This window comes from Pipistrellus hanaki, assembly GCF_964339955.1.
Source record: "Pipistrellus hanaki genome assembly, chromosome: 10".
Taxonomy (NCBI): Eukaryota; Metazoa; Chordata; class Mammalia; order Chiroptera; family Vespertilionidae; genus Pipistrellus; species Pipistrellus hanaki.
Genome location: NC_140512.1, coordinates 850,819 through 862,920, shown reverse-complemented (window position 1 = coordinate 862,920; position 12,102 = coordinate 850,819). Strand labels below are relative to the sequence as shown.

The window sequence follows — 12,102 nt, the reverse complement described above, 5'->3', positions numbered from 1 at the left end:
AAATTCTCTGCAGGTTTGGACGTCCTTAGATCAACCACCTCCAGACTGCGGAAGGCCCTGGTCCAACAGGCTGGTCAGGAGACCAGCTCCGCCCAGAGGCGAGGGGAGCACAGGGCCACACACCCGGCCGCTGAGGCTGGGAGCCGGCGGCGGCCAGACGCCAGCAAAGACGCACCCACGTGCACAGGGGGGTCGGGAGAGTGCGATGAAAGCTAAACTGTTCCTAGAGGGAATGGACCACGTGCTGCCTGCTGAAGGAGGGGTCGCCGGACAGTCTGCACAGCAACTTAATGTGTCATCGGGGATCGCGTGTGCAGGTGAGTGGGGCCTGTGGCCTCCCTGGGACAGCCCTGTTGGGACTCAGCACCTCTGAGCTCCCACAGGTGGGAGGCCTCGTCCTCCCTGTCCTCCTCCCCACACCTGAGGAGCCCTCCGCCCGTTCTCAGGGGCACAGGGACCGTCCCTAAGGCTCAGAGAATCCTGCCACCTGGACCCGGGGCGCTGCCAGCTGTCCTGCACCAGGCGCCGCCCCGTGTGCTTCCGTGTCCTGGCGGGTCTGGTCCTAACTGACAGTGCCGTGTGCTCTGTGGCACAGGAAAAGGACCTGGCTCTCGCTCAGGGCTGAACGGTTTTGACTCCACAGGAACACGCACTGGGACTTGCCTGCTTCCTCCTGAGTCCACAATGTGCCAGGACCTCAGGTGTGTGATACTCTAACTGCCTCGATCGGGTGAAACAAACTAGAACGATTACCTTGGCCAGGCGGTCTGGTTTTCGCCGGTGTGAGTGCGCCTCTTGAGCAGGATCCGGGCCTCGCCCTCCGAAAGACCAGCCCCCGAGCCTGGGGGAGGGAGCACGGTCAGCGCCTCTCCGAGGGCACGCAGGCCCCCCACGGGCGCTCGTCCTGACCGCGCCGATCCTAACGGCCCGGGGGGAGCAGCGCTGAGCATCAGCCGGAGGCATGGCCACACGGGCGGTCAGCGGCGGAGGAACGGCAGCTCACAAGGCGGGCCGGGGAGCTGCTCAGACAGGGGCCTGCAGGAGGCTCCGCCGTGGCTGCTAGCGCTCACCGCCTGCTGAGGACCTGGGTGCCACGTGCAGGACGTGGCCACGGTGGCCACACTCTAATGGCCACTAAGGCTCCTTCTCTGCAGACCAGCCACTCGGAGCCCCACGCCCCCGCCGCCTCGGTGCGGGTGCACTCTGGGGGCGGGCTGTGGCCGGATCTAAAGCCACCGGAGGCCCCCCTCCGGCTCCCCGCCCAGGCTCCCCACGAGGCTCAGGGAGCCCACACGGCAGCTCTCCCTGCCCCCACAGGAGCGGGCACACACGCCCGGGGGCGCCGAGAGAAGAGGGTCTGAGGGGCATCGCCCCAGGAGCTGCTCCCGCTCTGGGCGTGTCAGTGGCCAGGGGCCTGTCACCCCAAAGCGTCTGGCCAGGGGCCTGTCACCCCAAAGCGTCTGGGAGACTTCACGCCCCAAGGACGCTGCATTGGAGCGCCGGCCCCGCCCCGCGCCTGGCCCGCACCCACCTGGGGCTCTCCGCGGGCGCCAGCAGGTACTCCTCGGGGCGGAGGGCCGACAGGTTCAGCAGCGTGTGGCCCCGGCGGTCGGTCAGGGCGGGGGCCCGGGCACTGGCGTTGGGGCAGCTCTGCCAGCGCTTACATGGAGAGAAGAGAAACTGGTTTTTAACCCGCAGAGCAGCTTTGCTGACGTTGCTAAGTGAGACATCGCTGCAGCACTCAGTCCGACCGATGTCTGCTCTGATTCCCACACTCCCAGGGCCCCGTCTGTGTGGACACAGAACCCGGGGCCTGGGGCAGTGACGTGGGAACAGGAAGGCTGCGTGTAAGTCTGCACAGACTGTGAGCACTCCACAGGGAAAGTGCTGCCTCACGTCTGTGACCCAGAGGAGAGCCCGGGCCTGGGTGGGGCGGGAGCCGGGAGAACGAGGGTGAATTCAGGGCGGGCTTTTCTCTGAAGAGCCACAAGCAGAAGCCAACCTGCTCCTCTCAGGTGCCTCGTTGCTCAGAATCAGGGCCTGACTGCCCAGCAGGGGGCGCCCCAGACAGGACCAGGGCGGCGGGCTGCACAGGCGCCCTGCCTGTCTGGGACCCGGTCCTGTGCTCCTCCCCATCTTGGACCCTCACGGCTCCAGGACGTGATGCTGGGCTTTCGTGTCAGCTTCTGAAGCCCAAGTCTCCTTTTCTGTCCCCAGGTCCCCGGGAGCTGCTGACTGGCTGACAGGCCGACGCCTGCATCCGCTGCCGCTGAGTTTTCCTGAGACGAATTCCAACCAGTTCTGCAGGGGATCCCGACCTGTGCCTCACGGGGGCGGCCAGCCTCTGCCGGGATCGGTGCCGCACTCCGCTCAGCGGCACCAGCGTCCTCGGAGACCGGGCGGCGTCCTGGCCTTAACCCGTCCTCAGAGCTCTCGGAGAGAGCGTGTGACGGAGCCTGTCTCCCGCTGGAACGGGGAGATTTCTCCCAAGGCAGGCCCAGCTTCCCGGCGTGGCCGGAGCCCACGTAACGCCCGTAGCATCCGAGGGCAGGAAGCTCCCTCGTGGATGGACCTTCCCGGGGCAGCTCACCACGGCAGCACCCCGAGGGCTCAGAGTTAGACACGGAGGATTTATAAGGAAGTAAACATGGGTACCTGAGGTTCAGACGTTTAAAACCAGAATGCACTAAACCTACCTGGCAGCTGCAGGAACCCGGGGCCCCGGGGCGAGACGGGGGCTCCGGGCGCCAACAGGAGGCGTTCGTCCTGCGGAAGCAACAGGCCAAGCGAGGCTCAGGCTGTACACCGCGCTCTGGGCGAGACACCGACCGGCACGTCCCAGACACGTCCCCGCAGCGGGACCGCCCCCCACAAGCCCCCTTGGTCCCCCCAGCGGGACCGCCCCCCACGCACCCCCTCCGTCCCCCCAGCGGGACCGCCCCCCCCCCGCGCCCCCCTCCGTCCCCCCAGCGGGACCGCCCCCCACGCGCCCCCTCCGTCCCCCCAGCGGGACCGCCCCCCACGCGCCCCCTCCGTCCCCCCAGCGGGACCGCCCCCCACGCGCCCCCTCCGTCCCCCCAGCGGGACCGCCCCCCACGCGCCCCCTCCGTCCCCCCAGCGGGACCGCCCCCCACGCGCCCCCTCCGTCCCCCCATGCAGATGTCAGGACAGGCTCCCTGAATGCTCCGCCACGGCCAGGGGTGGATGCGGGGCGGGGAGTCCTGGTCTCAAACCCCAGCGCCCTCAGCAGCAGCACAGCAGCCACAGGCACGTGAGCCCCTGTCGTCGCCCCCCCACCCACCCCCGCGCACACACACAGACACGCAGACACAAACACGCACTCGGTCATCGTTTAAAGAGGAATCTACTGCTCCGCTTCCACGTGGAGGCCTGACAACAGGTTGTTATGGAACAACCGGCAGCCGTAGTGCAAAAGCCTTTCATTCCAAAGTCCCAGAGCTGTTTCCCCTCAGCCTCGTGCTGTGAGTATACACGTTTCCAAGTCAAAAGTTGCTTTAGCGATAACATTCCCGTTTACTCGGGAACTGGGCAGGAGGGGAGGCAGCTGGCGTGGACGGTCCTCGGCCCAGGCTCCGGAGCCGCAGCAGGAGCGCTGGGCCTGGCGGTGAGGCGGCCCTCCACCCTCCGCTGCGGGCAGGGCACGGAGCACAGGGCACGAGCACAGAGGGACACGTGTGCCGGTGAAAAGAAGCTGGTGTTCCTATCACCAGGTTGGCAGAGGGCGTTCCACCGCGTTTTCTAAAGTATAAACGATGACGTCACACCTCCATTCTGCTCTGGGCAGCCACTGGGGTCTCCACTGGAGACTTAGTGTGCACGCGGGGACCGCCTTCCGTGGGACTGCGAGGCGATCCTTCCCCCGTAAGGGGCTCCATTCATCCTCCCGCTCGGCAGGCTGCCCGCCCGGCGCCTCCTGTGGCTGCTAGCGAGTGCTTGTAACAGCGCATTTCTCCCCAGACGGAGTCCTCTCTGTTCCAACCTCCCTTGCTCTCCTCCCACGCTCCACCAGGGCCGCCCGGGACTGGGGGTCCCACCGAGAGGCCCCCCGTGGCTGCCGTGGAGTCCTGCACAGAGAGCTCCGCCCCGCCCCACGCGGCTTTACGAGTTCAAAGGGCTATCTGACCGTCTAACTCCACCTTCGATTCACAGATAAAAGACCAGCAGGGACAGGAAAGGCCCATTTCACCTGGGAACCGTGGAGGGAAGCGTCCGGGGTCAGCAGGGTGCTAGCCTTGGGAAATGGGTCTGATATTAAACCACCGCCCGTTTCTAAGTCAGCAACGCCCGCACATCTTCAGTCTGGGCCGCACACCGTTAGGAGAGCGGCTCGGCAGCTCAGGTCCCAGCCAGTGGGCTCCCGCACACCTGACCGCTCAGTCTCAGCAGGTGTGCCAGCATCGACGGCCCGCCCTCTGAACCGGGTGGTGGTGGGTCCAATGGGGGGAGTGCATGGGCATTGCTGCCTCAGCCACACTGCACACCCCAGAGGGCGACGCCCTGTGTGAGCAGCCGCCGTGGCTGCGGCTCAGACTGAGCGGCCAGGGGCTGCTTGTGCGGCATGGAGTCCCTTTCTCGTCAAGGAGGCGCCCAGCACCCTGCATGGGGCCGCCCGCAGCCCGGCTTTGACCACAGAAAAGGAGGGAGTGAGGAGCGGGCTGTGTGGGTTACAGAGGAAGGGAGGAGCGGGACACGGGCCAAGTGGCTGAGGCTTGGCGGGGGAGCTGGGGGCCCGGGCCTTGCCCGTCAGAACCTAAAGGGGAAACTGCTGCCTGCACGGAACTGGAGAGCCTGCGCTGCTCTTGGCACGGACTCTGCGCCTTTTCCCTCGAGAGACCAGCCGAAGGACCGTCTCTCCGCGCCCCGCTCTGGGCCAGCCTGGAGGGATGGGGCCCAGACGGGAGTTCCTCCCGCAGCCATCTCACGTCCTGCTCGCCGCAGTCCGGGGATGAGAGCGGCGCCGAGGAGCTTTATTTAGTTAAGCGATTGCTTGTTTTTCAGAAGAGAACTAAAGGGAGACAACCTAATTAATTTTCTATTAATTCCCCCTTGCTGATGCCATTAACAGCTCTTCCGTCTGCAGCTAATGGCCCCCATGACTAACGGCAGAGAGTGTCACCGTGAATTAGAAAGAGGCATTCCCAGCAGGGCCTTGTTGTCTGGGTTTTACATTTATCACTGGAAGCGCGCACTGCCGTCCTTAAGACATCATTGTGGTTTTCACCCCCCACCCCCCACCCACACCCCGTTTGCTCTACCCGGGGTGGGGTTGGGGGTGGGGGTGGGATATGGAAACCACGATGATGTATCAACGCCTGAGACCAGGCCGTGCTCACAGCTCCTGGTTCCCGCCACAGCGCCGCCCTGAAGCAGCTCCTCAGTAAGTAACGGCCAGGCGAGGCGGTGGGGGTGACTTAGTAGAAAGCCGGTCCTCCGGCCATGCTCACTGACGGCCATGCCTGTCGGGTCCCCTCACGTCCTGGGAAGAAATACTCAAGGCCCTTCGCCCCCGCCCTGAAGCACTGGCAGAAGCCCCTCCGTTTAGGAGAATCCAGCTCACTGTTCCAGCACACACACACACACACACACACACACACACACACACACACACGTGTTCCCTCGAGGAAGACGGCAGGAATACATCGCCTGTAGCTGCTGCTTCCTGCTTAGCTTCGGTTTCTCCACAGAAAAGGGCCTGGGAATAACTGATGCGTGTGTTTCCAATGATATGAGCCCGTGTTCACGGAGCAGGAAGGGGCGACTGGGCAGTTGTTTCAGGTCACTGAGGAATGCACCCCGCTCTGTGCTACGCCCCGGCTGGCAGAGGCTCCCTGAGTGACTACCAGTCAGGGGGAGCCGTCCCGTCTGGGTGCTGAGTGGCAGCAGTGTGCCTGGGGGCAGCTGGTACTCACAGGCCGGGTCCGAGGCTGGTGCAGGGCCGCTCCCCGCTTCCAAAGGCTCGCAAAAGCACGCGGGCCAGCTCCATGCCATCGCTGTCACTGCTGTCAGGAGACAAAAGGGGGGGGGGGGTGTCTGACGGTGGCCACAGGCAGGTCTGACCCCACGTGCCAGGGCCAGGCTGGCCACAGCTGGTTCCGGCAGCTCAGGCAAGCGGCTTGTTCGGTTTTCATGGTAAAGCCAAACCAGGAAGGAGATAAGAAATTTCTGCAGCTCACAAGTTCCCACCATAGTACCCTCTGTGCACACCTGCCTCAGGGGCATCCTTTTCTCATCTTCTCACTTAATGTAACATCACCGTCTGTGGCGTTCTCATGGTTTTTAAAAGGAACGTCAAAGTGCATAATATTACGTGGTGTCACTATGTAAAGTCTCTGCCAACGTTCTGTGCCTCCTGAGAGCGGCGGGCAGAGCCTGCGCCCTCTCCGCCCGCAGAGCCACCCTCTGTGCCTGTCGCCGGCTCCGGCTCCATGCGTTCTCTCTCAAACCTGCTCCCAGGAGTCCCCGCGCAGAACCCTGGGCACTGCAGGCACACAGGTCTCCGGGGTCAGCTCACAGCTCGGGCCCCTGAGGAGAACCAGGGCCCTCGGGAAGGACCCCCAGCGGAAAGCAGGCTCTCCTTCTGGGCTGGGGGCAGGTGGAACCCCATGTGAAACTGTCCACATCCACGTAGGAAACATCCCGGTGTGAGAAAACGGAGGGGAGCCACCCTGCAGCCCTCTCACGCTGGGCTGACGGGCGGGAGGCTCCTTTAAATCAATGACAGTTCCGGGTGACAGGATTACAAAGGCAGGTTTAAGGCTGTCTAAGGCTTACATCACGTCTGTCATAAAATGCTTCCAAAGTACACACCGTGGGAACCTGTGTCCCAAAACAATGACGCGGGCGCTGTAGCAAAAAGGATGGCGATGCGGACGGCCACCTGGGCCTTCTGGGGAGGAGCGCACAGGAACCCTGCACAGTCCTTTCTGTCCAGGAACTTCAACAGCGGCTCCTCCTCCGGGAACAGAGCCTCTGTCCTCCTCCGCCGCCGCGTCTGCTCCGTCTCCTGTCCATGGCAGTGGCCACCGGACACGCCCACACGTCTTTCCGGATGGTCCCCAGCACTCAGCACAGGGACGTCGAGGTGCTGGGCCCTGCCCCCGCGTCCCGAGAGCAGTCAGAGCCCGAATGAGGAGCCGCGGCCACGTCTGTGCGGGCAGCCCCACGTCGGGGGATTTCGTGAGATTCCTGCATTTCCTAGTCCCTTCGCTGAGCCTCTAACACACCAATCTGACATTTTTATGCTCAAAATTTACCATGGGCTCCTGGCTGCCTACGGAAGAGCCTGGCAATAGCATTGAAATCCCTCCGCACTCTCAGACCTGCACATCTTGGGACAAACACCCTCTCCGGGAGCCACACCCAGCCCTCCCGACGGAAGCACCTTCTGAAGCTTCCTCCGAGGGGCACCCCCTGTACTGCTACTTGGTTGGAAACCACTGCCCCCCCGCCCCCAGAAGCACTAAGTTCCTTCCCATGAGCCTTCTCGCCCAGGGACCCCGACAGCATCTCCACTGGCTTTCTGGCCTGGCTGCTCACTCTCCTTACGGGAGCCCGTGGTCCCTGAGGGAGGCAGTGGCTGGAGCACAGCATGTTCTCAGAAAGCGGCTGCTGAACCAGGTGTGACCTCACCGCTGCCCTGAAATGGCGGGCTGCTCTTCACCTCTGCTGGTTCGTCCCTCCCGAAGCTGGCCTTCCCTGGCCTCTGGCTTCCCAGGGAACACGAAATGGAGAAGAGGACGCCTCCTCACCACGTTTGTGTTCTGCTGAGCACAGCTTGCTCCAGAGCCGTCACCGTGTAGGCACCGCCGCAGCCCACCCCAGAGGCAGTTACAGCAAAGCACCTCCTTCTGGGACTCGGCTCAGCCCCACCTGTGACTACTCGGGCGGCTGTGACATGAGTGAGGAAAACCTCCTTTATGTGGAGTGGGGGGCCTGCAGGGGGCCCTCAGCACCACCCCCGGCCCTCAGGACACAGCCCAGGGAAGGGACTTGCTTTGTAGTCCAACCCCAGCCGGGGAGGAAGGTCTTCTCCTTGCCCAGCAACTAGCACAGCCAATGGGAAGCCCCCCAATTCAGCCAATGAGAAGCCATCTCCCCCCTGAACCCTCCTTTTCCTTCAGAGTCACAGCGCCAGCGCCCCTCCCCCCCCCAACTGCCTCCTCTGTCTCTGTCTCTGTCTCTGTCTCTGTCTCTGTCTCTCTGTCTCTGTGACGTTCTCTCGCCTTTGTTTGCTTAACTTGCCTGGTTTCGATACAGCCTTCTTATCCCAAACTGCAATACCAGAGAATTTTTTGCCAATAAAAGTAACTGGGTTTTTTACTGTTAAGTCAGCATGGTTTATGACTGGTCCAATATGACTCCCCACGGCCGCAGGCAGAATGCTGGGAGATGGAAATGCTGACGCTTACAGCCACGTTATGTCCCGGACGTGGGCGGTGTGGCCCCTGCACAAACACCCTCGAGTTCCTGGCCAATGAGAAAGCCCGTCCACAGTGGAGACAAATTTCCCGAAACGCTGCTCATAAAAAGGAAATGTCGCTGTGACATCTGTGAGAATGCTCCGCATCGCCCTCCTCTGACCTATTAGTCCAAGGAAAACGCAGAAGTTTAAAAGGCTTCTTCTGGGGAGAAAGTATTGATCCATAGGTAGTTTCCTTGGAATAATGACTGAGCTCAAGATTTAAAGCCAGGGTTGACTTTTTACTGTTTTGTTGCTTTGGGCTAGGGGTCACTGTTTGAAAAAACAAACCACTGGCTTTTGCTTGTCCTGCTGCCACAAAACCCAAAACTCGCTCCCCCAGGACGGCTCTGCGGTGCCCGGAACGGGCTGGGATGGAAACCAGAGCCTCCTGTGGCTCCTGCGGCAGCTCTGAGGGGACCCTGCCCTCTACACGACAGCACTTCCGAGGGCCACGTCCATCCTGACCCCGCAACCTGCTGCCAGAGCGGGGCGGCACACCACCCTGAGGGCCTCCGTGCCCTTGCCTGGCCCTCCCCATGCCCTGCAGCAGGTGGGGCTCACAGCAGGAGGGCAGGGGGAGGGAAGGGGGGCTGGGAGGAGAGTAGCCTGCGTGCTCTCCCCGCCCCACTCCCCTCCGAGGAGCCTGTGCTGATGAGCAGCTTCGGGGCCTGGGCTCTTCCAGGACTGCGACCTGAAGGCCGGCTGCAGAGCCGGGCTGGGACCAGGAAGACCTCAGAGGCTCCAAGCCCCAGGGGCGCGTGGCCGAGGCCTCCGGTCCCCCCCTGATGGAGGAAGAGGCCCCGAGCCCGACGCCCTCCTGCGCCCCAGCGGGGAGCGCGGAGGAAGGAGCGGAGGAGTGTGAGCTCCGTCCAGAGACCTTCCGTCCAGAGGCCCGGCTCTCCGTGCCCGCTCACGGCCTGGGCCGGTGTGGCGGGGCCCGGCAGGTCAGCCAGCGGCACTCACGGGGCTTGGCACCTGGGGAGCTGCGGTGCCTGGAGACAGGAACCTGGGGCCAGGCTGCCGCACCACCCTCACACTGAAGGCGCAGGCTTCTCACCTGAAGAAGGAGGTCTCGGCTTTGCCAAAGCGGCCGGGCGTGAGCTGGAGGGCAGGGTAGTCGGTGGCCAGAGGCCTCACCAGGAACAGGCTCATGGCCAAGGCCACGAAGAGGACGGGCAGCAGCAGGTCACAGAGCGCACCCCGCCAGGCCCGGCGTGTGCGGCACAGCCTCTGGGTCAGCAGGGCGGCCACCTGCGTGAGGGCGCTGGCAGGGGCGCCGTCTGTGGGACGAGAACACAGGCCCAAGTCACCTAGGGCCCCACAGCCCGGCTCTGTGACCCCTCACCTGGCCCCGGCTCTGTGACCCCTCACTGGGCCCGGCTCTGTGACCCCTCACCTGGGCCCGGCTCTGTGACCCCTCACCTGGGCCTGGCTCTGTGACCCCTCACCTGGCCCCGGCTCTGTGACCCCTCACCTGGCCCCGGCTCTGTGACCCCTCACCTGGCCCCGGCTGTGACCCCTCACTGGGCCCGGCTCTGTGACCCCTCACCTGGGCCCGGCTCTGTGACCCCTCACCTGGGCCCGGCTCTGTGACCCCTCACCTGGCCCCGGCTGTGACCCCTCACTGGGCCCTGGCTGTGACCCCTCACTGGGCCCGGCTCTGTGACCCCTCACCTGGGCCTGGCTCTGTGACCCTTCACCTGGGCCCTGGCTGTGACCCCTCACCTGGCCCCGGCTCTGTGACCCCTCACCTGGCCCCGGCTGTGACCCTTCACTGGGCCCGGCTCTGTGACCCCTCACCTGGGCTCTGGCTGTGACCCCTCACTGGGCCCGGCTCTGTGACCCCTCACCTGGCCCCGGCTGCGACCCTTCACCTGGGCCCGGCTCTGTGACCCCTCACCTGGGCCCGGCTCTGTGACCCCTCACCTGGGCCCGGCTCTGTGACCCCTCACCAGTGCCCTGGCTGTGACCCCTCACCTGGGGCGCAGACTCTGGCCTCCCGTCCACTGTAAACCCAGGCAGCTCTGAACAGAGACGACCCCTCCCTGAGTGAGCGCTCTGGAAAGGCCCACAGGACAGGTCACCTCAGACATCAATGGCAACGGCCCATTGCCCCCCCTCAGAGGGTGCAGCAGGGAAGGGCTCCAGACACATGGCGTGAGAGTTCTTGTCAGAAAGGAGAGGAGACAGACCACCTGCGTGTGGATTCCGCTCAGAAACGTGCCTGGTGGTGGAGGGCAGGGCAGAGGCAGAGGGAGGCCAGGTGCCCACGCCTGGCCCAGAGACCCACCGGCTGGGGAGTTTCAGCCACACGTGCTGGGTGACTTCTGGGAAATGGCCTGCCCTCTCGGCATGTCCTTCCTCAGCTGTGAAGGCTGGGGACGAGGACTGTCACCACTGACCTCCAGAACAGAGAGGCATCGGCCTCGGTCACGGCCGTGCTCACCACACTGGCTCAGTTCGTCGGGGGAAAGGCTTCGCTAACATTAAGAAAAACGAATTTCCCCTCCCCCACCATGCTAATTGGAAAGTAAATGGGAGAGTAAAAGGCCAAGATAGTCCATGGCCCTGAATCAACCACCAATCAAATATTCGTGGCTAACTCATAACAGCATCCCCATGACTAATGTGACAGACAGAACTGAAATGCTGAACCCAATGCTGGGAGTGGTCGTCTGACCTACGAGGACAATTATGCCCGAGGACTCGGTCACAGCCATGACTGCATCCACATGGGCCCTGACCGTCCGTCGCTCAGGGGAACAAACAAAGAATTTTGGGGAGGAAGGGCGTTGGTGGCTTCAATGTTCAAACATTAATGCCGGAAGCACGCATGGACATGCAGCTTACAGACACCCCACAAAGGGCCACACCCGACTACATAAGGTAGAGCAGTGGTTAGTGTCGGCTCACCAATGCGGTAGAGACCACGGGTGGCCACCCTGACGGGGGAGAGTGGGAGACCGGGCGGCTCCCAGGGCTGCGGCAGGCGCAGTCTCTCTGCAGGAGACCAGCTGGGTCCGTTGGAATTCATCAAGAATATCAAACAAGGGCTGTGGCATCTCACAGGAAGCAGTAGCGAGGAGCTGGAAAAGGCTTCCCTGTCTGCCCCGGGGTGGACTGAACCAGTGAGCACCAGCGCAGTGAGCTGAGCCCGCCCTCAGGAGGCCCCGCACGCCAACGGGGCATGCCTGCGGCGGGCCATGAATGAACAATGCGCGTTCCGAGGAGGAACATCTAACTGTAAAGCGGTGGTAGGGGAAACACGGCCCGGAAATGAGAGGGTGGAAACGTGAACTGTGTGCGTAGGAAAGTGTCAGATGAACCACGTGTGTGACAGAGCAGCGCAGGACAGACACGCTCACAGAAGACACATGTGGATGCATGCACCCCCACGAAATATGCCGCCTCTCACGAAACAGCTTCTCCCCTGAGCTCTGTGGCTGCGTGTTCTCCCCTGAGCTCTGTGACTGCGTGTTCTCCCCTGGGCTCTGTGACTGCGTGTTCTCCCCTGAGCTCTGTGACTGCGTGTTCTCCCCTGGGCTCTGTGACTGCGTGTTCTCCCCTGAGCTCTGTGACTGCGTGTTCTCCCCTGGGCTCTGTGACTGCGTGTTCTCCCC

General features: G+C 63.4%; 1 protein-coding gene across 1 annotated transcript in view; it reads right to left on the bottom strand.

Annotated features, from left to right (window-relative positions):
* LOC311629317 (ATP-binding cassette sub-family A member 13-like) overlaps positions 1–12,102 on the bottom strand; it is a gene marked incomplete at its 5' end in the record, with an annotated part of 69,728 nt that overhangs the window by 14,886 nt on the left and 42,740 nt on the right. The window contains 5 exons of the mRNA XM_084897296.1: positions 754–841; positions 1,532–1,659; positions 2,697–2,766; positions 5,931–6,020; positions 9,540–9,762. Coding sequence (XP_084753422.1) covers positions 754–841; positions 1,532–1,659; positions 2,697–2,766; positions 5,931–6,020; positions 9,540–9,762 — 599 coding nt within the window. The remainder of the gene's footprint in view (positions 1–753; positions 842–1,531; positions 1,660–2,696; positions 2,767–5,930; positions 6,021–9,539; positions 9,763–12,102) is intronic.